The 24,140-nt window shown below is 35.8% G+C and overlaps 1 protein-coding gene across 1 annotated transcript; it reads right to left on the minus strand.

The window, feature by feature from the left end:
* Window positions 1-12,967: 12,967 nt before the first annotated feature.
* On the minus strand, window positions 12,968-18,820 carry diablob (diablo, IAP-binding mitochondrial protein b). Its single transcript, XM_083565286.1, has 6 exons — window positions 18,556-18,820; window positions 17,030-17,150; window positions 16,587-16,706; window positions 16,381-16,491; window positions 15,900-15,996; window positions 12,968-13,301 (listed from the first exon to the last, which is right to left on the minus strand). Exons 1-6 carry the CDS (start codon window positions 18,591-18,593, stop codon window positions 13,105-13,107), a joined length of 684 nt encoding a protein of 227 aa, XP_083421412.1. The 5' UTR covers window positions 18,594-18,820; the 3' UTR covers window positions 12,968-13,104.
* Window positions 18,821-24,140: the final 5,320 nt, after the last annotated feature.

Raw genomic sequence — 24,140 nt, forward strand, 5'->3', positions numbered from 1 at the left:
GGTGGCTGTTCAGCCTGGATACATTCATTAGGTAACAATTCTATTTGTATTAAAATACTTATTAGGGGTGTCAAAATTAACACGTAAATAACGTTAAAATAAATGTTTATAGCACAAACTTTATTAACGTGTGGTTAATGCAGCGCACATTTCGGTAAGACCATTTTTGCACTTTATGTGGCGAGTACACTTACTAGTCCTTAGACCTGTATTAAATTAAATCCTTTAGTGCAACATAAGTTTAATCACTAAACATTTGTTTTACTGATGCGACAAGTCTCAAATCAGCACCAAAATCCGCCATGATACACACATCCGGCAATTAACCCTCTGTGGTCGACAAGCTCACCGACGCGTTTTGTCGCTTTTTTCCCTTCCTTTTTTGATTGTACAGAGAAAATCACTCGAATCTGTAAAGGGTGTACTTTTATTTGTAAAAAAAAAAAAAAAAAAAAAACAGACAGGAGCCATCTCTCTGCCATCTCTCTTTACAGACACATTAATAAAACAACCTGAAACTCAGTGAATATTTTCCTCACAGACATAGTAAATATATGAATAGAAAGCTCGAAATGTCTACTTTTTACTTCACAATAAAAACAAATATTCTTTAATTATGTAATCCTTATGAAAGTAGAGAGTTTCTATGGTATCACCTCATTACCCGTCCGTGTGGAAACATAGCAAAAGTTCAGTTTGGTGTCACGATGGTTTAATTAATTTAACACACCATAATTACTTTAAAAACATTTGCAAGAGTATTTTGTCTTTATGTTTTATGTTAAGTATGTTTTCATTATTAATAAACATATATTTGCATAAAGCATCAATATTTGTGTACTTTTGCCACCTCTGCAATACATAGGACTGCTTTTGCTTACATGGACTAGTTTATTTCCTATGAAGTGCTATGCGTTTTGAGAGGCATTTCACTCATCAGCTGAAGCCTCCTCAATAAAATACCTTTTTAAAACAATCTGCAGATCCTCCAGACCCTCCAACAATCCATTAGAGTGAAGTCCTGATCCGCTTTCAACATAGATCTAATTCTTTCAGCAGCCTAAATGGACCACAGAAATCCTCATCACTGTGGGCTTCTACACATCTATCTCCGCTGAAACTCTATAGTTTAGCTATTGTATGTTTTGTGTAGTGTCTGTTTTCTTTGTTAGTTAGTAAAATCCTGATCCATCACCCTCCCCCCAGTTTCTCACCAGCTTTCAGTTAGGAAAGCTAGTAAGATAGTGTTTCTCAAAGAGAGATTGTTTGGCTAGTGTTTATTGTTTAACGTAGTTGGCTTGAGTTAAAGCCGACATTGTGATTTTATGTATCTGCAATTCATCTTACTCTTGGCACTTCAGGATGCATAAAAAAGGCTCATAAAGTAAAATGTTTATTAAATTATCAATGTTGGTCAGATTATTGAAGATTGACAGATTTACTGAAATTAGGTTTTTGATGTTAATCATCTCCATTAGTATACTTTGCTTTTGTATATACAACAGAATATCAACAGTGTGCTATGTTTTTACTTTTCTTTTTGGAACTGTATTTCATCTTATAATATTCTTTAATTTATGCAAGTTGTGAATTAGGTACTCTGTACAATGCTTGTCCAGCACATCCCACGTAATTCCATAGATACTTTATTGCAGTGGTGTTGTATTGTATTGCAATTTTTTCCACAAAGGGCCGGTGTGGGTGCAGGTTTTCATTCCAACCAAGCAAGAGCAACACCAAATTCTTACTGCTTAAATCGAATAATTTTCATTTTCAATGACTATCAGGTGTTCCCTTAATTGGTTGGAATGAAAACCTGCACCCACACCGGCCCTTTGTGGAAAAGATCGGATGCCACTGCTCTATTGGTTTGAGAACTGGGGAATTTGTCAACACCTCGAACCTGTTTCTCAGACCAAGCCTTACAATTTTTTGCAGTGTTGCACTGACCATTATCCTGTTGAAATAGACCACTGGCATTAAGGATTACCATTACTGCGAATGAGTGTTCATGGTCTGCTACAATATTGAGGTAGGTGATCTAATCTAACATGATGATCACATGCACACTACACACTTTTGGCAGTGGACAGGCTCAGCAGGAGCTCTCTGGCCATAAGTTGGTTAACTAGTCTTATAACTCCGCTTTCTGATGTACGCTGCTTACCTGGACGAAAAATATACCAGGATGCATTACATGCAGAACGAAGCCAACAGATACAGTGTACTTACTAAAAATTACTTTTACAACTACCTAAACATTGTTGCATACCAAGTGCACCCATTCATGGCATCAGTATTCCTTAATGGCAGTGGCCTCTTTCAGCAGGAACAATGTTTCCTGCCACACTGCAAAAATTGTTCAGAAATGGTTTGAAGTACATGGATAAAGTGTTCAAGGTGTTGTTGTGGCCTCAGTCAAACTTGGCATCTATGGGATGTGGTGAACCGTGGAGCATCTACTGGATCCCTAAACTATGAATGTCCACTCTCACTACTTACAAGACTTAAAGAATCAGCTGCAAAAGTATTGCTGTCTTTAAATACACATTTAGAGGTCTTGTAAAGTCCATTTCTTGGCAGGTCAGACATTAATAATAAATTAGACATGTGGTTTTAATGTTATGGTTAATTGGTGTATGTCTGTATATTGGTGGCATGTTATGTCTAGTGTATACCATTAAGGCCCAATAGAACACCACTGCAACTTGTAGATGTTGGCATCTAATGGGCATTAGGACATCATTAAGCCTCCAGATTCCAATACGTTTCTACAATGGTTTCTTTGTATAGAGGCTGCGTACTGTATTTAATGATGTACACAAACACAATATTTGATTAAAAGCATTTGGTAATGGTTTTATTGGTTAACAGCTGATGGTTTCTAATGGTATTTTATAGTGGAACCCAATCAAAACTTTTCTAATGTATCTAGAAAATAAGAAATTCTGGAGTTCAGATCTGTAGTCCTGTTTGTTATGGCACATTATTTGTTCAATCAGATATCTGTTATAAAAATACTTTCATATTTAGTTACATCTCTTAGCTTAGAAGTTTATCATAACTTCATAATACACATCTGATTCTATTTCAACACTTCTAAGTGTGTGATTAAATGAATCAGATCTGTTACATTAAAGGTTTATAACCTATTACAGAACTGGCACAAGTATCAAACAAGGAGATTAAAGTTTCTTATAATTTATCGTAGCAGGAAAGTAAGTAAGTGTACACCAATTAAACATGCTGGAAAAAGCATATTGTGTTCAATTAATGTGAATACCCACGTGTTGGGTATTTTACCTAAATAGCTTTGAAGTTTTGTAGTCATGTAGATGACTGATGGCTTCTGCACTTTAGCCTGTAGTTTACATCTTTATTGAGTCTATTGAGCTGTAACTTCTGTCCTTTCAGCAAAATATTTTCCATGAGACCACTTTTTAAAAAGCATTGTAAATCTTCCTTTTCAATGTTCTTCCATGGAGAAGTGCAACGAGGGTGTCGTCTGCTCCAGGAATGTTGCATGAGTCCTTGAGGACCCTTAAAAGAGGAGACTCAGTCTCCCTTTTGTGTCAACACTATGTGATTTAACCCCATCAGTGCACTACAGATTTGGTGGAGTAAACTGCTCCTCTGTGTTGTATTATTATTATTTTTTTTTTGTGGTTTCACTGATGGAATATAATCTTTATAGAAATAAATTTAATTGCATACACACACTTTTCTCAGACAAGAAAGTCCAGGGTTGGGGTCAGACATTTGTCTGCTTGTGAAACAGTTGGAGTATGGAATAAAACACAGTGTGTGATGCTTTTATATGAAAATAATCAACAGCTTTGTGGTTGTGATTAAGCATTTGTGATGAAGTATTTATTCCATTTAAACCGGAGAAAATAAGTAATGCCTTATCAGATTTATTCATATAGATGCATTTTAATATTGTGAAGCAAATTAGTCCCTATTATCACTTACATTATAGCAGCTGTAAATTGTCATTCTAAATGTCTTTTCTTTCCATTCATTGAAGTAAATAAGAATGTTAAAATATTATAACTCCAATATTAATGGATATAGTAAATATGTTAACTACACATATCTGTTTTTTTTTTTTTTCCTAAACATCCTTGATAAAGCTATATTCTTTATTTCAAAATGTGTCAAAATTCAAGTATATCAAAATGCATTGGAAATTTGTGGAGCCATGATTAAAGATGACTTTCTCCTCAAAAAAATTAGTTCTATTCTATTCTATTCTATTCTATTCTATTCTATTCTATTCTATTCTATTCTATTCTATTCTATTCTGAGCATAAGTGTCTTCATTTAAGATTTCTTATGCAAATTATCCTGACCATGTGCCATAAAGTGTCTTCTATTAAGAAATAAACAAGTGCATAAAAATTTTGACATTTTCACACTTAGCTGTTAGCTACATTAGGCTTGTATTGTAAACAGCAAAAAACTGACTGGGCATGGTTAATTAAACCAGTTCAATATTAAAAAGTTAATATTGTACACATTATGACAAATTATTTATTTGCCCCTTGAGCTACCACAGTGATGTAGTGAAGGCCACTAAAGTTGTAACATGTTCCACTAAATAGCAAGTCATTGAGTAATGCTTATGTAAAAAGGATTTGTAAAGAGATATGTGTTATATCTTGGACTTAATGTGATTGAAAACGCTCTCATGCTAATGATTATTTTTCATTTTTATGGCCTCTATACAACTACATCAAACAACATCTTTGGTAAGGGTCACTGTTTTGTTACAAATGCTGCCAAATCTCAATAATAAAAGTCATTGATGCATCTCTGTTTTTTGTGCCCACTCTAATGGACCAAGTCACTTTCAGAGCATTTTTGGCAAGGTGCATGTTAATTTAGTTTTGATCCTGTTCGACACTCCATGGCCAATAACAGACAACACTGACAGCTGAAGAAGCCATCTGCAGAATTACAGTGTCACACACATAATAATGTGATGAGCCAAGTGTTGAGCATTTTAAGGTCTATAAACTGTGGAAAGACTTGATGTGGTCTATTCAGCATTTTCCCCAGGGAGAAAAGCACCATGAAGCATAAAGTATAAATAAAGTAAATACTGAACAGGCGGAAAAACCCAAACTCTAAGAAAAACATGTGATGTGATATTCAAGATGAAACAGAAAATGTCCTTAGTGTTGTACTAAATCATGAAGTAAATCAAGAATAAAATATGATTACAGTTTCGTAGCCACATCAATCCAGTTTATATGAATTCAGAGTAAACCCTTTGATGTGCTCGATCCGGTGTCATTTGCATTATACCACCACCTGCTGGCCAAAAAACTAATCTGTAGAGAAATTTGTGATGAAACACCACGTTTTTCTTTAAAGAATATTGTCAAATAATATTTTATGTTTTTATCAATTATGTAACAATGCTATTTCTTTTGCTGTTGTTGTTGTTCTTCTTCTTCTTCTTCTTCACCATCATCTTCTTTCTCTTCCTTTTCTTCTTCTTCTTCTTCTTCTTCTTCTTCTTCATCTTCTTTCTCTTCATCTTCTTCTTCTTCTTCTTCTTCTTCTTCTTCTTCTTCTTCTCTTGGTCTTCTTAAAAGCATTATGGTCAATTTAAGATTACATTTGTTTTAACCATTACATCAGATTTCTATTGACCAAATACAGACAGACAGACAGACAGACAGACAGACAGACAGACAGACAGACAGATTTTCTTTCAATAACAACATGTCCCACTGTGTTCTTTCCTTTAATAAAAAATGCACATTTAGGCCTATCAGCCTCCCACCTCTCTTCAAACTAGAGTAGAGTGCCTAATGGGAGAAAAGGTGAGGGCTAGGTGTAAGTAATGATAGCAGTTTCCTACAAGCCCTTTTAATCTTATTTTACATAACTTTGTGCAGGCTTCATTTAATGAGAGAAGCATTCATCCCACAGGTATTGAGTTTGATACTTTTGATGTGTGCCATCCAGTTAAATATAGCACAAAGAGCTCAATAAGTCCACGGGTAATGGGTTTTAAATGCCTCAGTAAGAACAAGTGCAAGTTGTTAACAGAAACAATGTCATAACAGACTTAAAATGTAATATGATCAAACAGCTTCACCAGTAGCCACATGATTCCTTCCATGATGCATGATGTTTTGGTTAACACTCAGCTATCAGCCCACATGTCATTCATGCAAACCCATCAATTCTGAGAACTATACAATACCAATGGTGCATGAATGTCTTTTAGCATTGCTCTTGTAGTGGTGCACATACCTGCCTCCTGTAGTCAATTATCAGTCCACACACTTCCTGTATCTGAGAGGGCTTCAGTCCTTTGAGTGATTAGTGGTTAAGGATCTGTGCTTAAAAGCATTCAGTTTAGCTCTTCTAACTCCAGACAAAGCACAAAATGCTGCTTTCAATATCTCACTAACAAACAATTCACCTACATTTAAACATACATTACAATTCAACTTCAATAGCAACTGTTCATAGTAATGTCTATTTTTATGCTATATATACCACTGTTTAAATATAATAAATGTTTATAAAGAAAAACATATAATGAATGACATGGCAAAACAAATTATATATTGTGAGGAAATGATAATATTTAATATATTTTTAGTTAATGTGTAGCAACAAAAATTTAGTAAGCTAATACTTATAACTTAATACTAAATATAGTAAGATATCAGTAAGCTAATTTTATGGTTTTAAAGTGACACTACAGAAAATAAGTTAAACAAAGTATTCAGTTGTCTTTAGAATCTTTAAAAAAAAATGTGTGAATTGTCGTTTTCCAGCAAATACAGAGTTTAGTTGTCTGCACAGATTTTCCCTCCAGTGAGCTCTGTGACACTTTTTGTGTAGCTGGACACTTGGACACTTCTGTGACAAATCGCTCAATTTTGGTAGTGCCTGGGTTGTGCTATAGTTGTTCTACTTCTAGTGGACTTCATACCGCTATGGTACTAAGTTGGTTTAAAACTTTTTGGTGCTTTATTGACCTTCTCAATTTAATGTCTAAGATTACCACAAGCAGTTTTCTTGATCATCATGATAGAAAAATTCATCAAGAGCAATTAAGAACTGAGCAAGGCCCTTAACCCATAACTGCTTTAAACCCCATAGACTCTATATATTTCACTTTATGTATAAAATAAAAACATTAAGAGAAAAAATAGTATGTAACAAGTCAAGTCAAGTCAAGTCAAGTCAAGTCAAGAAGCTTTTATTGTCATTTCAACCATATATAGCTGATGCAGTACACAGTGAAATGAAACAACGTTTCTCCAGAACCCAGGTGCTACATAGAACAACATAAAACAACAATCACAGAAACAGAAATACACAGGGCCAAGAAATTTACATTTAAAATTACAACAGTCAAAAAAGATTCTAATTCTAATATAGTATAGTCCATTTCATACGCAGTTACAACTCGAACTGGTGTATTTAATTTTCATTGGTGTTACTATCATTCCAAATACCAGCAGCATCTCAGGATCTTATCCTTCATCAGGATGAAGGTGTGCAGGTCATTAAGTGTGGGTGTAACTCTCTTGCAAATGTAATAACTAAGGACCACACAAAAGTATATAGAAAGCTTTCCTGACATGATAAATGAAGTGAAAATGCGATGTCCAGCTCCCAAAAGACCTGACAAAGAAAAAAAAGGAAGAGGAATGATGTGTGGACAGATGAGTGTGACCAAAACAAGTAGTGGGCATGCAGTACTAAGAAGAAGCTCTTGCACAACGGTCTGCTAATAAACAGCCGAAGGTGTTCTGGAATTGATGATTATGCACAATGTGAATATTACAAATAACAAAGATATCATAGAAATAAAATGAATGTAAATACCAATGTATGTGTGAACAATATGAAAAAAAAAAGACAACAAACCTTCAACATTTATATGTGGGTTTCTGGGATTTAATATGTATGGATAATTGTAAAAAATTTTCATTACCAAGTGTGTAAGAAACATTTATAGTAGAAAATAATACATTAGAGGTGGACCAATTAACATGTGAATGAGTTTAAAAAGAAATGCTTGGAAGGCATTAACAGAAAATAAATGAATTTCCTTTTTACTTAATTTGTTATCAACGTTCTTTAAACTGGACATATAAATAATCAATAGGGGAAATATGTTTGAACATAATTAGGTTTATCTTATGTGCCAGTGGGCAACTGTGCTGAATATCTGCCTGGCTGTGATCTTTAAAAATTTGCCATAGGTAATTTTTTACACTACACGTCTTTAAACAATATACTAATAATTTCTCCATTGGGAGTTAAAAAAAAAAAAAAAACATGCTGATGCCTTCAAGTGGTTGGTTTTGAGAAATTATGGTTTGTCAAATTTTGGAAAAATGGTTGCTGCAAAATACAACAAAATACCCCACATTTTTAAAGCAATTCATAGTCAGCATTGTTTAATTGAGCTGTAGTCTGTTAACTGAAGTATCGCTTTCGAGCAAGAAAAAATAACAATTAGCTACCTACTTGCATTAGGCCACACAGTCGAGCTTTTTCAGAATGTGCTCTAAATGTCAGTGGAAATGTTTTTGCTTCCAGAAAAACTTGATAAAATGAAACCCTGTCATAAGCAGTAAGTGCTGCCTCAGCAGCTATAACTCAATATAAACAGAATGTAATTGCCAACATTGCAGCCCAGTCTCACAGCATTTCGTAAAATAGTCACGAAATGTAATTTATTGATTGATGTTCATAAACACGAATTTCCCTCTTTGTGTCCTTGGAGGATTTTCTAGGGAGTCCCTGATTATCTTCAAGCGACGATTGAAGACCTACCTCTTATGAAACACTTAAATTAGCACTTTCCACGTTTGCTTTGTAGAATTCAAGAGTTATATTTATATTAAGTTTGTAAACTGGCGTACCAGTGTAGATTTATTCATTGCTAGAGACTCAAAGCACTTTTGTACATCACTCTGGACTAGGGCGTCTGCTAAATGCCGCAAATGTAAATGTAAATTTTCTATATAATGTATTTCAATAGGAAGTTTTTTTCTTTCTGCCACTGGATACCACAGATGCTGTATTGTTTTTTTTTTTTTTTCTTGTTTGTTGTTGATTATTACTCAACATTTAAGCAGGAGATTTTATCCCTGTTTTTAATGCTTTAAATATTCGGTAAGCTACTCGCTATTATAAACCATCGTCAGATGCTCCTTCCAGTCAAAATACAGTAATATATTCTCAGAAAATGAAATGTTAATTAAGGAGTCTGCATTTATTAGAGAGACACACATTTATTACACTATATCCCTAACCCTAACCGTATATATTCTGCCTTATTCTCTGGTAAAAAAGCTAACAAAAAAAGATTACCTTTAGCATTTCTGACAGCATTACCTATGATCAGAGGTGGCAAAAGTATACACATTGTTTACTTAAGTAGAAGTACAGATACTCGTTTTAAAAGACACTTTTTTACTCAAGTTAAAGTAAAGAAGTTTATAAAAAAATTATTATATATATATATATATATATATATATATATATATATATATATATATATATATATATATATATATATATACTATATTTCTAAAAGTATTGGGTCACCTGGTCATAAGTACGGTATGTAATCTTTGAGCATTGAATTCAACATTTAGTCCCAATTTGCGCTTATGATTCTATCCACTCTTCTGGGAAGATGTTCCACTAAATTTTTGGAGTGTGCTTATGGATGTTTGTGTTCATCAGCCACAAGGGTGTTACGATAGGCTGGTACTGATGTAGGTGAGGTGAGGAGTCCTGGGGTGCAGTCAGCATTCCTATTCATCCCAAAGGTGTAGTAGGTATGAGATCAGAGCTCTATAGCAGGCCACTCAAGGTCTTCCTCTCCAAAGCATGTAAACCAGATCTTTTAGGAGCTCACTTTGTGCACAGGGGCATCGCCATTCTGGAACAGGTTTGGATTTCCAATTTCAAGTGAATGCAAAATTTTATTATAGTGCATCTAAAGACATCTTGTACAATTATGTGCCTCCAGATTTGTGGTAAAAGTTTGGAAAAGAACCACATATATATCCCAGATAGTAGGGTTTTTCCAGCTGTCCTTAAAAACAACTCAAAGTTATTATGATGTTTTACGAATGGCAAATTTAAGGTGAGTTATCCTGTGCATTTTATTGAAGTTCAAACAGGAAGTTTATCATTTGTACTTCACCTGTATAGCAGTTCTACAACATATAGAAGCTATCTGACTAAACCTCGGATTTCAAATGACAGCTATATACTACAGAAATTAAGAACATTAAGAACATCCTTATTTATAAAAAAAAAAAAAAAGACAACATGTGGCAGCATTCCTTATATAAAAGACAAACAAAATTGAAGGGGAAAAAACTTTCAACATTAAATTAACTCATGACAAGAAAAATATATCAATAAAATGTTGTATGTGCTTTATCAAATTTGACGTCGAATTCATGAAAGCCAGCACTTTTTTACACCGATAATTTTGAACATCTCCATTATATATGGTGACTCTGAATTCACATTAACCATTCCTCTTGTTGCCTTGCTCATTGTGGGATTTGCTTAGCTACATCTATGTCTGATAGCCAGGAAATAATACACCAGTGATATGGTGAAAAAGCCACGCAATGAAGGGTTGATAGGCTGGAACCAGCGCTCAGTGGGAAGAAGTAATACTAAAAGTAACGAGGCTGGTTTGAAAATGTAAGAAGTAGAAAGTAGATATTTGTGTTAAAATGTAATGAGTGAAAGTAAAAAGTTGTCCGAAAAATAAATAGTGGAGTAAAGTACTGATACCAGAAAAATCTACTTAAGTACAGTAACGAAGTATTTGTATTTAATTACTTCCCACCTCTGCCAATGTCCTCTGCCTCCGTTGCTATAGAGACGGAGTCAGGAGCGGCAGTCGTGCTAAGTGACACAAAAAAAGAGGGAATTTCGAGTCAATGAAAACAAATCAATAGATTAATAGTTAGACTATGTTGAACATTGATAGTCAGCGGCTAGTTAAAAGTTAGTTAGAAGACAGAAGGCGGTGTACACCTCATAATAAGCTGAGAACATGAGAGCTTGTAAAATGACAAGCACAGAACAAACATGTCATAGAGTGCGATCTTAATATCTTAATATAAAGATTGTGGTCTTGCACTATATGTTGTCATGATTTGACTTAGAATTGTGGCTGATGCTCTTATGGTGTTGTGGCTTCTGTAAAACAGCAGTACTCTAGTAGTTACACAGGGTGTCTGAAAAGTCAGGACGCAATGGAAATCTATTGAGCAAAAAATAAAAATGATATGGCAGCACAGTTGTAAATAATACATTTTAAAAAGTCTGTTATTGTATTTTCACTGAACATTTTTAAACTACTGTAAAAAGCTCATTATAATGGGTCGTAATTATGTGTCAGTTCAGGTTATTTACACCACAGAAAGTTACCTTATGGGCTGCTTAATTGTACATGAATCATTTGGTCAAAACGAATAGCACACAATTGTCCAGCTTATGCAGTTTTTATGACTGTATAGCATAATATGAAGTAAATAATATTTATGCACATTTCTCTCAATAAGGCATGAAAGTTGTTTTGGGTTAATTAATGCTTTATCAAATCTGAGTCACCTAATCAAAGAATTGTCAATCCTGCTGTGAAGCTAATCAGATCTTCAACAGTGAAGAAAATAGAAAATATTGTATATACTAGACTAGGAGTAATATGTAATAATAATAATGATTTTTTTTTTGACCTTGCTGTGACCCTGTTTGGGTCCTTTTCAAAATCTAATCAGTTTTCTGGTTACACTGATATTTCACTATAAATCCTGCAAAAATAAAACAATTGTTCTTAAGATATGAGACATTTTAAAAGAAAAACACCAAGTGCGCATGATGTATAAAAAGTGCACTTGAAATGATGGCACTTTTTGAAGTGTTACATTTTAAGTGCACTTTTTATACATCATCACAAAAATACAGTATAACGGAATAACCAAATACGCTACATTATCAATAAATGAAAACTTTTCTACAAGTTAATTCATAACATGAAACATGTAACCAATGACTAATTTTATAAGTCATAAAATATTACACTGCAAATAAATGACAGAACACTGTTCATTGTTCAGCTCTGTTTTGCTCACAAACATGTTTAAACATGCAAAGTGTAAATTCAATGACAATTCACATATTCACACAATTCAGAACATGTTCACTTATTAGCACACAGAATCATGTTACACAACAAACATCAGTCAACAGATCAGCAACTTGATTTCCCCCTTGGCCTGTATTTACATTTAAATATAAATGTAAATAAAAACATATAAATCACATTTTCCGATTATTGCATGAAGCAAATCATCAAGAATCACATACATCTGTGTGTGCGTGTGTGTGTGTGTGTGTAAATTCTAAAGGGAATAAAGCTTCAGTTAACACTACAGTATCAATTCTTAAGTATAGACTTACAAAGTAAAGGAGCAGTTTCTAAATATTTGAGCCCTTTCCTGCTGTGTCCTGGCTTCTACTTTCCAACAACTACATATACTTTAAAAAGTAAGGAATAGAGAAAAAAGTGTATGGCAATATTGCAAATTACATCTTATGGGTGTTTTTTTTTTTTTTTTTGCATAAATATTACACAATTACAAAAACTATGAACTGCACCTTTATTATTAGAGACTATACAGGAACTGTATCTCTAAACCAAACCATTAAGAACGAATACCAATCTAAAGGGCAAGCAATGTGCCTAGGAATGGCTTGCTTACTGTGTTCTGTACTGGTGTTTCTCTTGACTGTTGTATTTTATACTCTCATTGTGCAATATTTTATTGTTCAATAGACAGTTATAAGAAAGAAAGAAAGAAAGAAAGAAAGAAAGAAAGAAAGAAAGAAAGAAAGAAAGAAAGAAAGAAAGAAAGAAAGAAAGAAAGAAAGAAAGAAAGAAAGAAAGAAAGAAAGAAACAAACAAACAAACAAACAAACAAACAAACCAATGTGCACTATTGTATACACAGAAAGAGCACTTGTGATTGGAGTGGTGGAGATGAACAGTGCATGTGTTTCATAAAATGCTATTCGTCACTAGTCCTCTCTCAGATATGCCTCTGGGATTTCCTCCTCGTTTTCTGCTGGTGCAGTGCTCTGGGGCCTCTGGCTGAACTCTGCATCGCTGTCTTTTAGTTTCTGATCTGCCTCAAGGAAGCGCTGTCGAGCATGCTCTACATGAGTCTGTGCTATCTGCAGGTTTGTGTGTACTGTGGCCGAAGCCTGGTCGGCTCCTAATAAAAATGAAAAGAAAACACAGCGAATTTTAGTTGTACATGAATTTAACATACAATTATTTTCAAATGTAATGAAGCAGCAAAGCCAATAGTTTTGGTTTTGCTATAAGGTGTATAGATCTGAGATCAAATGATGAATATGACACAACGGATGGCAGGGATTTTTGAGTGGGTAAACATATCAGTACAGGTAGTCCCGGTAACTAAATAACAAAGAGTGATAAATCTGACCTCTTTTCTCAGTTATGGAAAGCTCTCTGGTCTATATATTGGTTAATACCTTTTTTAATTAACAAATGTAGTCTACACATGAGAAAATCCAAAATTGGCTTAATCCAAAAGTAGACATTAAGAGCTATTATTTGTTTAAACCAGGGGTGGCCAACCAGTCAGAGACCGAGAGCCACATTTTTGACCGTGTTACTGCAAAGAGCCACATCATACACATGAACATCACCCATCCCTTACTCACACACACACACACACACACACACACACACACACACACACACACACACACACACACACACACACACACACACACACACACACACACACACACACACACACACACACACACACACACCTCTGCTCAGCCAGATTTATTGTAAATGTCACACACCAACAGAAATTGACTCCTACAGTTCTAAGACCACAGGACAGTCATTTTCAACAATGAACATTGTGTGCACTGTCTCACACACAAACTCTGTTTAACCAAGTCCACAAACAAAAATATAATAATTTACAATAGCGTTTTTCTTTTACTATGCATGTTACTTCGTGGGACTTTTGGCATTCTTTGCCTTAAACAATCCCCTTCAAATCTGCCTCGTATTCCGTTGTTGCCACTCGAAGCAATACTTTCACGTGTGTGTCAGTCAGAACAGATCGAGGCTTTGATTTCACGTGTTTCAGGGTAGAAAACAAGGACTTGGTGTTTTTTATTATGTGCGTGTTCACTTCGCTTGAGTTCAATACGGTATTTTCGTCAAATGCGCATGAGCGTAAGATGAATATACCGCAGGGGTGGGCAATTAATTTTTTACAAGGGGCCACATGAGAAACCTGAATTGTGTCAGAGGGCCACACCTAAATGAAAATTCAATTCAAATGGCAATGAAATCCATAATTTTTTGTGTTATGCCTTTTGCCTTGGCACCATCACTGGAAAACTGGATTGACTTTACTTTTCTGCGTCGAGTTCTTCTCATATTTAAAATGGCAATCAGGATGTTTGGATTTCAGGTGATAAATTAAACCTGACTTGGAGAAAATCTTTGCAGATACACCTCCTCTTGAAATTTCAGCATTGCTTGTTCTGCAAATCGCTCTCCGCAGACATGTTGCTCTTATCCAGATAACCGTGTGCTGCTGCGCTTTTTTATTGCCTCATTACAATTGTGTTTCTGCCGTGTTGTTTCGGTGATTTAGGTATTTCCGAAAATTCTCGGTGCATCGCTGTAATTTATGATTGGCCTCATATGCCTCATATCAGGTCTGATATACCGCAAAGTTTCCCAGTAGGGGCAAGCTCATTTAAGTTTTAAAAATACCGTATTGAACGTAAGCAAAGCGAACACGCACATTAAAAATCAAACACACAAAAATCGATATGAACGTAAGAGCCGCATGAAACCGGCCAAAGAGCCGCAGGTTGGCCACCCCTGGTTTAAACTATCAATCTAACACAAAATACCTGTAGAACAATAAAAAAACAGGTCATGTTTAAAGTTGTTTAATGCATCTAGGTTTTAATTGCTGAGAGAAAAAAAAAGCTGAAATACTGATTGATCGTCTATTATTACATTTGTGAGCTCATACACAAATGTTTATTATGCACAGCGAAAACAAAAGTGTTGGCCCGTGTGCTCCCAGTACTAACATAAGCAAACCATTTTTAACATCATTGTAATGAATAATTCTGATGTGTGTTAATAAACTTTCTATACTAACAGCTTTGAGTAATGAAGGGCACAAATCACATGTTTATATTAATGTGCTTGTTCTAATTCAATAATATTTCTATAGAAGTTATACAGGGACTTGTTGGGCAGACGGTCCACATAAACTGTTGGCACAGGAAGTTTTCTGTGAGGAAACAATTATTACGAAATTCTTGGAACAGTCAGAGGGAATGCTGTAGGACACTTCAATCTTCAATACAGAGGAGATTAAACTTTGAGGTTTTGTGCCAACATGAAAACTTGCATGCTATTTGTCTTTTTACTTAAAAAGACAGAAAAAAATGAGAATGGTGAAGGAATAGCTTTTTACAGCTGCTAATAAAGGGAAGTGGCATTCTATAGTAATTAAAAAAAAAAAAAAAAAAGGTGAAAGAAAACAATTCAGGACACAGGACAATGGTGTAGGACAATAATCAGTTCCATGGTGGTAACACTAAACCCATATAATCACCATATCATTGTATTACTTTCATATCTGCCTCCCTGTGTTTTATTTCTTGACTGAGGTGGCCAAATACCTTAATTAAAATAGCACCAATTCAGAGCAGTACTTATTCAGTGATACTCGACTTTATCTCAAAACATATACAATGCTAAACATTAGTTTGGTGAAAAAAACATTTCGTACCTGCGTTAAAAGCTGCTTCGGCTGCCAGCTGTGACAAGTTAATTGCGCTCACCCATCTTTTTTCAAACTGTTTGCAGTCTTCCCGATATTTGATAATCTAACAAGAAATTAGAAACTGCATTTCAGTTAACACATTTTCATACATGAATAAATAAAGAATTAATAATTATACACAATGCACGCTGATGTCTCAAGAAGATCAGACTTATTTTTAAAAAAGAGGGATTGAGTGAAGAAAACCAGTAGAGCTGGAAATGTAGGGGACTGAAAGATGATTCATAGAATGATCACTCTTTTTCAGTGGAATGTCCATACATAATTAATGAAATGTCACAGTGATATTTAACTGTCAAAGAAATAAGAAAATCAGTTTAAAATCCTATTGTCATTACTTATATGAATGTTTAGTGTGATTGACAGAATCCATTTGCAGACAACTGATCAACTATGAAAATTTTTATAACATTTGGAAAATTGTTACCTCCTCCCGCTTCTTAACGATCACCTGCCATACTGCGTTCTCATCAGCAGGAGTTAGTTTGTTGATATTCTTTATGTAGCGCTTGTGTAGAGATATAAGGGTGTGCACTGTCTGAGGAGCGAAAATACACATGAACACAAAACCATATTTATGCTTTTATATTTAAGTCATGGAAAGCTTTGCTTTGAAAATATTAATTTGAATACCTTAGTATACTGAGTAAGTGAGTCCACTAGTGCCAGGGTGGTTTGAGACAGAAAAGAATTGGCACTGTCGGTCACCAGAGATGAGGCTCTACGAATTAAGGTTTCATGGGTCATACTGTCCTGCTCATACACATGGGAGAAAGACTTTCATTCAGACGAAATGCTAGCTATATTTATCACAGTAGCACTAAGACTAGTAGTAGGATACTTGAACCTTAGTCATCATTTCCTAATAAATCATTATCAATCATTATATTTGACCAAAATATTGGAACAGGGTTTTTAAGGTTCTGAGAAAATCCCATTTTACTAATACTAAATAAACTATACAGTGGGATAAACATTTTGTCATACTGTCCAATTCTACTCAGTTCTGTTGCATTGTATCTTTCTTCAGGATGTTACCAGGCTTTTATGAATACGGTCAGCAAAACGCATCAAACCTGTACAAAGGGAACAGCACACAGACCACCAGAGATGCCGACTGAAATCCAGTTCCTCCTGACGACTGATGGCAGTATCTGTCGTGCTCTGTTGGCAGCGCTCAGCAAGACAACTGCACAGCTATGAACAAACATCATTACATAATATAATTTATTATCCCTTTAAGTGATAGCGCAAAAACATGCCAAACTGGTTACACCTTTTGGTTTGAATTTTCCATGCTTTCCCTGTTTAATCAGATACAAAATAAATTGCAGAAAGATAACATTTATACTTGAGTTATGTTATTTCTAATGACATTTTTTGTAATGACTTTATTTGTAATGAGGTTATTTTTCATGACTTTATTTCTAATAACTTCGATTTTGAATAAATTATTGTTTGTGTTTATTTTCTATATATTTTTCATTTATAATTAATAAGCATAGTTATTATCATATAGTTATTATACTTGCATAATTATTTTGGAATGTATAGGTCATACATTAAATTATTTTATTTCAACGTATTATTTATTGCTGCTATTCGGCTATTGCAATTATATACTTAGAGTAACATCAGAAATAATACCATGTCTAATAATTTCTAATAAATGGGATAAAAATAATGAAACTGAATTTTATTGTTCTATCCACTTATAGTAATTATACAATTATTAGACATCATTTTAATTATTTTTATCTCTGATGTCTCCAAGTACATCAATTGCAATAATTCCAAATAGCAGTAATACACACACACACACACACACACACACACACACACACACACACACACACACACACACACAGTATTACTGCTATTTGGAATTATTGCAGTTACATACTTGGAGAAACATCTGAGATAAAAAATTTTAATTCTAATATTTGTATAATTAAAATAAGTGGATAGAACAATAAAATTCAGTTTCATTATTTTTATCCCATTATTGGAAATTACACACACACACTTATATATATAAACATTCGCTTTAAATAATATTATGATTAGGTTTTCCCGTTTACTCTAAGGCCTTAGTAACAAGGATCAAAAAACAACTCTGCTATGACGTCATTTCCCCTCACGCGAAAATGTCAGACAGCGTCAAGTTGGTGCACTTCTGCTACTATTTAATCAGTGTTTTTTCCTTATTAAATCATTTGCACTTCGTCATAATGAGAATACAGAGAGGTTTCCTTCGTCAGAGTATTTCATAATAATATATACGAGACAAATAAGAACTATATAATTAGAATAATGGTTTATTAATAATTATTCATATTAATAAACCTAAAATAAGTAATAATCCTGAGCTGGATGACAGGCATAATAATGATTAAGGGTGATAAACACTAGTTCAGAATTTGGCTCCTAAATAAATAATTTAACTGCAGTGTTTTTAAAAAGAAAGATAACCACATCCGCTTATTTTTATATAGGAAGCTGCGCACATTTGGACATACGACATATTTTAAAAAATATATTAATACAGGTATTAATGTTGAAGACCACAAACTGCCCTTGTAGATGGATGACAAATACATACCGTCCAACTGCCAGTAGCCTTCTCCCGAACAAAGCCATACTGAAATGTAAATAAAAGTGCACCCTCAGCGCTTTTAGTACTTCTTCTATTTCCTCTTCCTTTCTTCTCCTTCTTCTTCTAATTATTGACCTTCTGAGAATAATTTTATCCTTCTCTTTCTTCTGCCTCTCAAATATAATTGGTGTTCTTATTATTCTCCTCCTTGTTCTATTTCCTCCTCCATCTCCTTCTTCTTATTGTTGTTTGTTTGGTTTTCCTTCATTTCTCCTCGCTCTTCTTTATCTTCTGGTTTTATGGCGGTTGGCGAACAGTACATGACCACTGCCCCTACAGGTGTGGAGAGTCTATACATATTTAAGCTGACCAGAGTCACATGTATAATTGTATTATATTTTATTTCAGTGTACCCCAGCCACTCTTAGTGCCGGTCCCAAGCCCGGATAAATGGGGATGGTTGCGTTAGGAAGGGCATCCAGCGTAAAAACATGTGCCAAATCAAACATGCGGATGATCCGCTGTGGCGACCCCTAATGGGAGAAGCCGAAAGAACGTTTTTTATTTCAGTGTGCCTATATTTCCTTTATGTTTATTTCTTTAAGATGTTAGTTAGAGAGACAAAAGAGACACTATTGATGCAAAACTATATAGATGGATATGACTTTTCAACTTATACTGTATGTAATGTTGCTAATGAGGTTTTTTTTATAGGGTTTTGCAGCATATAATTACATACCCGATTCCAAAAAAGTTGGGACACTGTACAAATTGTGAATAAAAACAGAATGCAATGATGTGGAAGTTTAAAATTTCAATATTTTATTCAGAACACAACATAGATGACATATCAAATGTTTAAACTGAGAAAATGTTTCATTTTAAGGGAAAAATAAGTTGATTAAATTTCATGGCATCAACACATTTCAAAAAAGTTGGGACAAGGCCATGTTTAACACTGTGTGGCATCTCCTCTTCTTTTTATAACAGTCTGCAAACGTCTGGGGACTGAGAAAACAAGTTGCTCAAGTTTAGGCATAGGAATGTTGTCCCATTCTTGTCTAATACAGGCTTCTAGTTGCTCTACTGTCTTAGGTCTTCTTTGTCGCATCTTCCTCTTTATGATGCGCCAAATGTTTACTATGACAAGGTGAAAGATCTGGACTGCAGGCTGGCCATTTCAGTACCCAGATCCTTCTTCTACGCAGCCATTATGTTGTAATTGATGCAGTATGTGGTCTGGCATTGTCATGTTGGAAAATGCAAGGTCTTCTCTGAAAGAGATTTCATCGGGATGGGAGCATGTGTTGTTCTAGAACTTGGATATACCTTTCAGCATTGATGTTGCCTTTCCAGATGTGTAAACTGCCCATGCCACACGCACTCATGCAACCCCATACCATCAGAGATGCAGGCTTCTGAACTGAGTGCTGATAACAACTCGGGTTGTCCTTATCCTCTTTAGTCTGGATGACATGGCGACCCAGTTTTCCAAAAATGAGCCTTGGCCCAGAGACAATGCCTGCGCTTCTGGATCATGTTTAGATATGGCTTCTTTTTGACCTATAGAGTTTTAGCCGGCACCGGCAAATGGCACGGTGGATTGTGTTCACCGACAATGTTTTCTGGAAGTATTCCTGAGCCCATGTTGTGATTTCCATTACAGTAGCATTCCTGTATGTGATGCAGTGCCATCTAAGGGCCCGAAGATCACGGGCATCCAGTATGGTTTTCCGGCCTTGACACTTACGCACAGAGATCGTTCCAGATTCTCTGAATCTTTGGATGATATTATGCACTGAAGATGATGATAACTTTAAACTCTTTGCAATTTTTCTCTGAGAAACTCCTTTCTGATATTGCTCGACTATTTTTCGCTGCAGCATTGGGGGAATTGCTCTCTCTTTCTCTCTCTTTCTCTCTCTCTCTCTTTCTCTCTCTCTCTCTCTCTCTCTCTCTCTCTCTCTCGCTCTCTCTGTCTCTCTCTCTCTCTCTCTCTCTCTCTCTCTCTCTGTCGAGTTAAACATGCACCTGAGGTTCCAGTGACCACTGTTGCTGAACCTCTTCCCTCCTCGGATCTTCCCACTTTGTCCAGGCCTGGCTGTGGATAGTGTTTTTTTTTTTTTTTTAACTGGAGGCCACTCTGTGCAGCTGGGGACGGTTTCTCATCAACGCCTTGGTTGGTTCCATGAAATTCCTGAGTAAGAACTTTGAGGATGGATTTTTTTGTCTGTAGTTAATGTCAACAGTCTGCTTTACTGACTCAGGACTATAGTTTGCTTTTGATTACATCACTGTACACCGCAACATAATTTATCTGTAATAAATGGACATTTAGTGCAACCCAGATGAGGATGGGTTTTCTCTTGGGTCTGGTTCCTCTCAAGGTTTCTTCCTTATGCTGTCTCAGGGAGTTTTTCCTTGCCACAGACTCCACCGGCTTGGGAAGAAACGTACACTTATAAAGAACAGCTTATTAATTTTTTTTTAAAAGCGCTATACAAATAAAAAATAATTGAATTGAATTGTATATCTGTAACTCAAGAATTTGATTGTATATAGATGCTTTTAACATGACCATAAACTTAAAACTGAATATTATCATTTCATTATGAACTATACAGACAGAAATTTCCCAACTCTTGAATGGATGTGTTATACATTCATCCAATATATCTTCAATCCCAATTAATAATAAAAAAAAAATATATATATATATATATATATATATATATATATATATATATATATATATATATATATATATATATATATATATATATATATTTTAAAGCAATCTTTCTTTCCACAGTATTCTGTAGGCCTGTCACATCTTCTGTATTTTTCTGAGCAGTTCTTATTTCATGTACTAGACTAGAAATTGCTCTTCTAAATCCACTCTAACAAGTTTTTTAAGGCTGGTTGTTTGTAATAATCTTTATACCGATTGGCCAAGCAGAGGGACCGAGCTGGGAAGGATGTACTGCAAGTTAGAGCAATAAAGGATGGAGAGGGAAATGTGTTGACTAGTGAGGAGAGTGTGTTGAGAAGATGGAGGGAGTATTTTGAGCAGCTGATGAATGAGGAAAATCAGAGAGAGAGAAGGTTGGAGGATGTGGAGTTGGTGAAGCAGGATGTAGATAGGATTAGTAAGGAGGAAGTGAGAGCAGCGATTAAGAGGATGAAGAATGGAAAGTCGGTTGGACCAGATGACATACCGGTAGAAGCGTGGAGATGTTTAGGAGAGATGGCACACCATGAAGTTATGGGAAAGAGTAGTGGAAGCCAGGCTGAGAGAAGAGGTGACCATCTGTGAGCAACGGTATGGTTTCATGCCGAGGAAGAGCACCACAGATGCCTTATTTGCTTTGAGGATGTTGATCGAGAAGTATAGAGAAGGACAGAAGGAGCTGCATTGTGTATTTGTGGATTTAGAGAAAGCGTACGACAGGGTGCCGAGAGAGGAGTTGTGGTATTGTATGAGGAAGTCAGGTGTGTCAGAGAAGTATGTGAGGGTGGTGCAGGACATGTATGAGGACAGTGTGACGGCAGTAAAGTGTGCAGTAGGTACGACAGACTGGTTCAGGGTGAAGGTTGGACTGCATCAAGGATCGGCCCTGAGCCCTTTCCTGTTTGCAGTGGTGATGGACAGGTTGACGGACGAGGTCAGACAGGAGTCTCCCCGGACTATGATGTTTGCAGATGATATTGTTATTTGTGGTGAGAGTAGAGAGCAGGTTGAGAAGAGCCTGGAGAGGTGGAGATATGCGCTGGAGAGAAGGGGAATGAAAGTCAGTAGGAGTAAGACAGAGTACATGTGTGTGAATGAGAGGGAGGGCAGTGGAGTGATGCGGTTGCAGGGAGAAGAGGTGGAGAAGGTGGAGGAGTTCAGGTACCTGGGGTCAACAGTGCAAAGTAATGGAGAGTGTGTTAGGGAAGTAAAGAAAAGAGTGCAGGCAGGGTGGAGTGGGTGGAGAAGAGTGAAAGGAGTGATTTGTGATAGAAGAGTATCTGCAAGAATGAAAGGGAAAGTTTATAGGACTGTGGTGAGACGGATTAGAGACAGTGGCATTGAGTAAAAGACAGGAGCTGGAGCTGGAGGTAGCAGAGCTGTGAATGTTGAGGTTTTCGTTGGGAGTGACGAGGATGGACAAGATTAGAAATGAGTTTATTAGAGGGACAGCACATGTAGGATGTTTTGGTGACAAGGTGAGGGAGGCGAGATTGAGATGGTTTGGACATGTGCAGAGAAGGGACATGAATTATATTGGTAGAAAAATGCTGAAGATGGAGCCACCAGGTAGGAGGAAAAGAGGAAGGCCAAGGAGGAGGTTCATGGATGTGGTGAGGGAAGACATGCAGGTAGTTGGTGTAAAAGAGGCAGATATAGAGGACAGGGTGGTATGGAGAAGGATGATCCGCTGTGGCGACCCCTAATGGGAGCAGCCGAAAGAAGAAGAAGAAGAAGTTGTTTGTAATAATCTGTATGTTTTTATATGTATATATCTGCTAGTCGTTTATTCCATAAGTTTACAGATAAGTGTGGCCAGTACTCCCCAGCTTTTCTGTATCCATTCCAACCTTCCCTGCTTGTCCAAACATCTAAATGGCATCCAATTTGTTTCCTAAAAGCTGTTAGACTGAGATGGGCTTCCCCTAGCAGTAGCTGCAATCAGAGAACCCACTGTGAACACTCTTGCGTTCAACAAACACATCTGGGATGGCCTGTGGTCCAATGTTAAACATAATGATGTAGGGCATGGCTGTACATCATTTAATTTTTTTTTAATCATGCCCATCCCCCCCAGTTCAACAGCTAGCTCCATGCAGCTGTTGCCCACAAGATGTCAGTGCTTTTCTTTCTAACAGGATCACTGCGCCACAATGTCTCTTATTCTAATCACACAACACTGCATTCACTAAGTATGTCAAAACACACCCTTTTATGGTGACCAGTATTTTGCATCCATTAGATCCAAAATTGTGTAATGTGTATTGTAGACATGTTAATACTTTAAAAGGCTTGTTGAAATTTAAGTGGTTATACCTCCACTCCCCACTTCTATGCTAACCATGCCTATGCTAACAAATAAACATCATATAGATCATATAGATTCCTCCTTTGGTATACTAGCTACTGACACCCTGTAAGATCACTCAGCATCATACAGGAATGGTCTATATAACTATATTCCCACAGCAATTGCCATCTCACAACAACAAACTAATAATCTTGGAACAGTCCAGAACACTACAACAATATCTGGGAAAAACTAATATATGCAGCTCGTTTTCTAGCCTTTTAATGACATTATATAACTTGCTTATGATTTCCGTTGTTTCAAATTGCTCTCGTTGTTGTTCCTAGCCTTGTTTGATGTATTCTCTATTCCAGAGTTTTGTTTTATGCTGTTATCCCTTGTCTCCTGTGCCTTTTTTTTGTCTTTTTTTTTTTGTGTGTATGTGGTTCATTACCACAAATAATTAAACACCCACGCAATGGTCTAAACACGTCTTTTCCCTGTTACATGTAAGCAACGTGACATCAGGTGGACTCTATGAAGTCAAAAGGGGAATGTATTAACAAAGAA

This window comes from Silurus aristotelis (genome assembly GCF_946808225.1).
Source record: "Silurus aristotelis genome assembly, chromosome: 16".
Lineage (NCBI taxonomy): Eukaryota > Metazoa > Chordata > Actinopteri > Siluriformes > Siluridae > Silurus > Silurus aristotelis.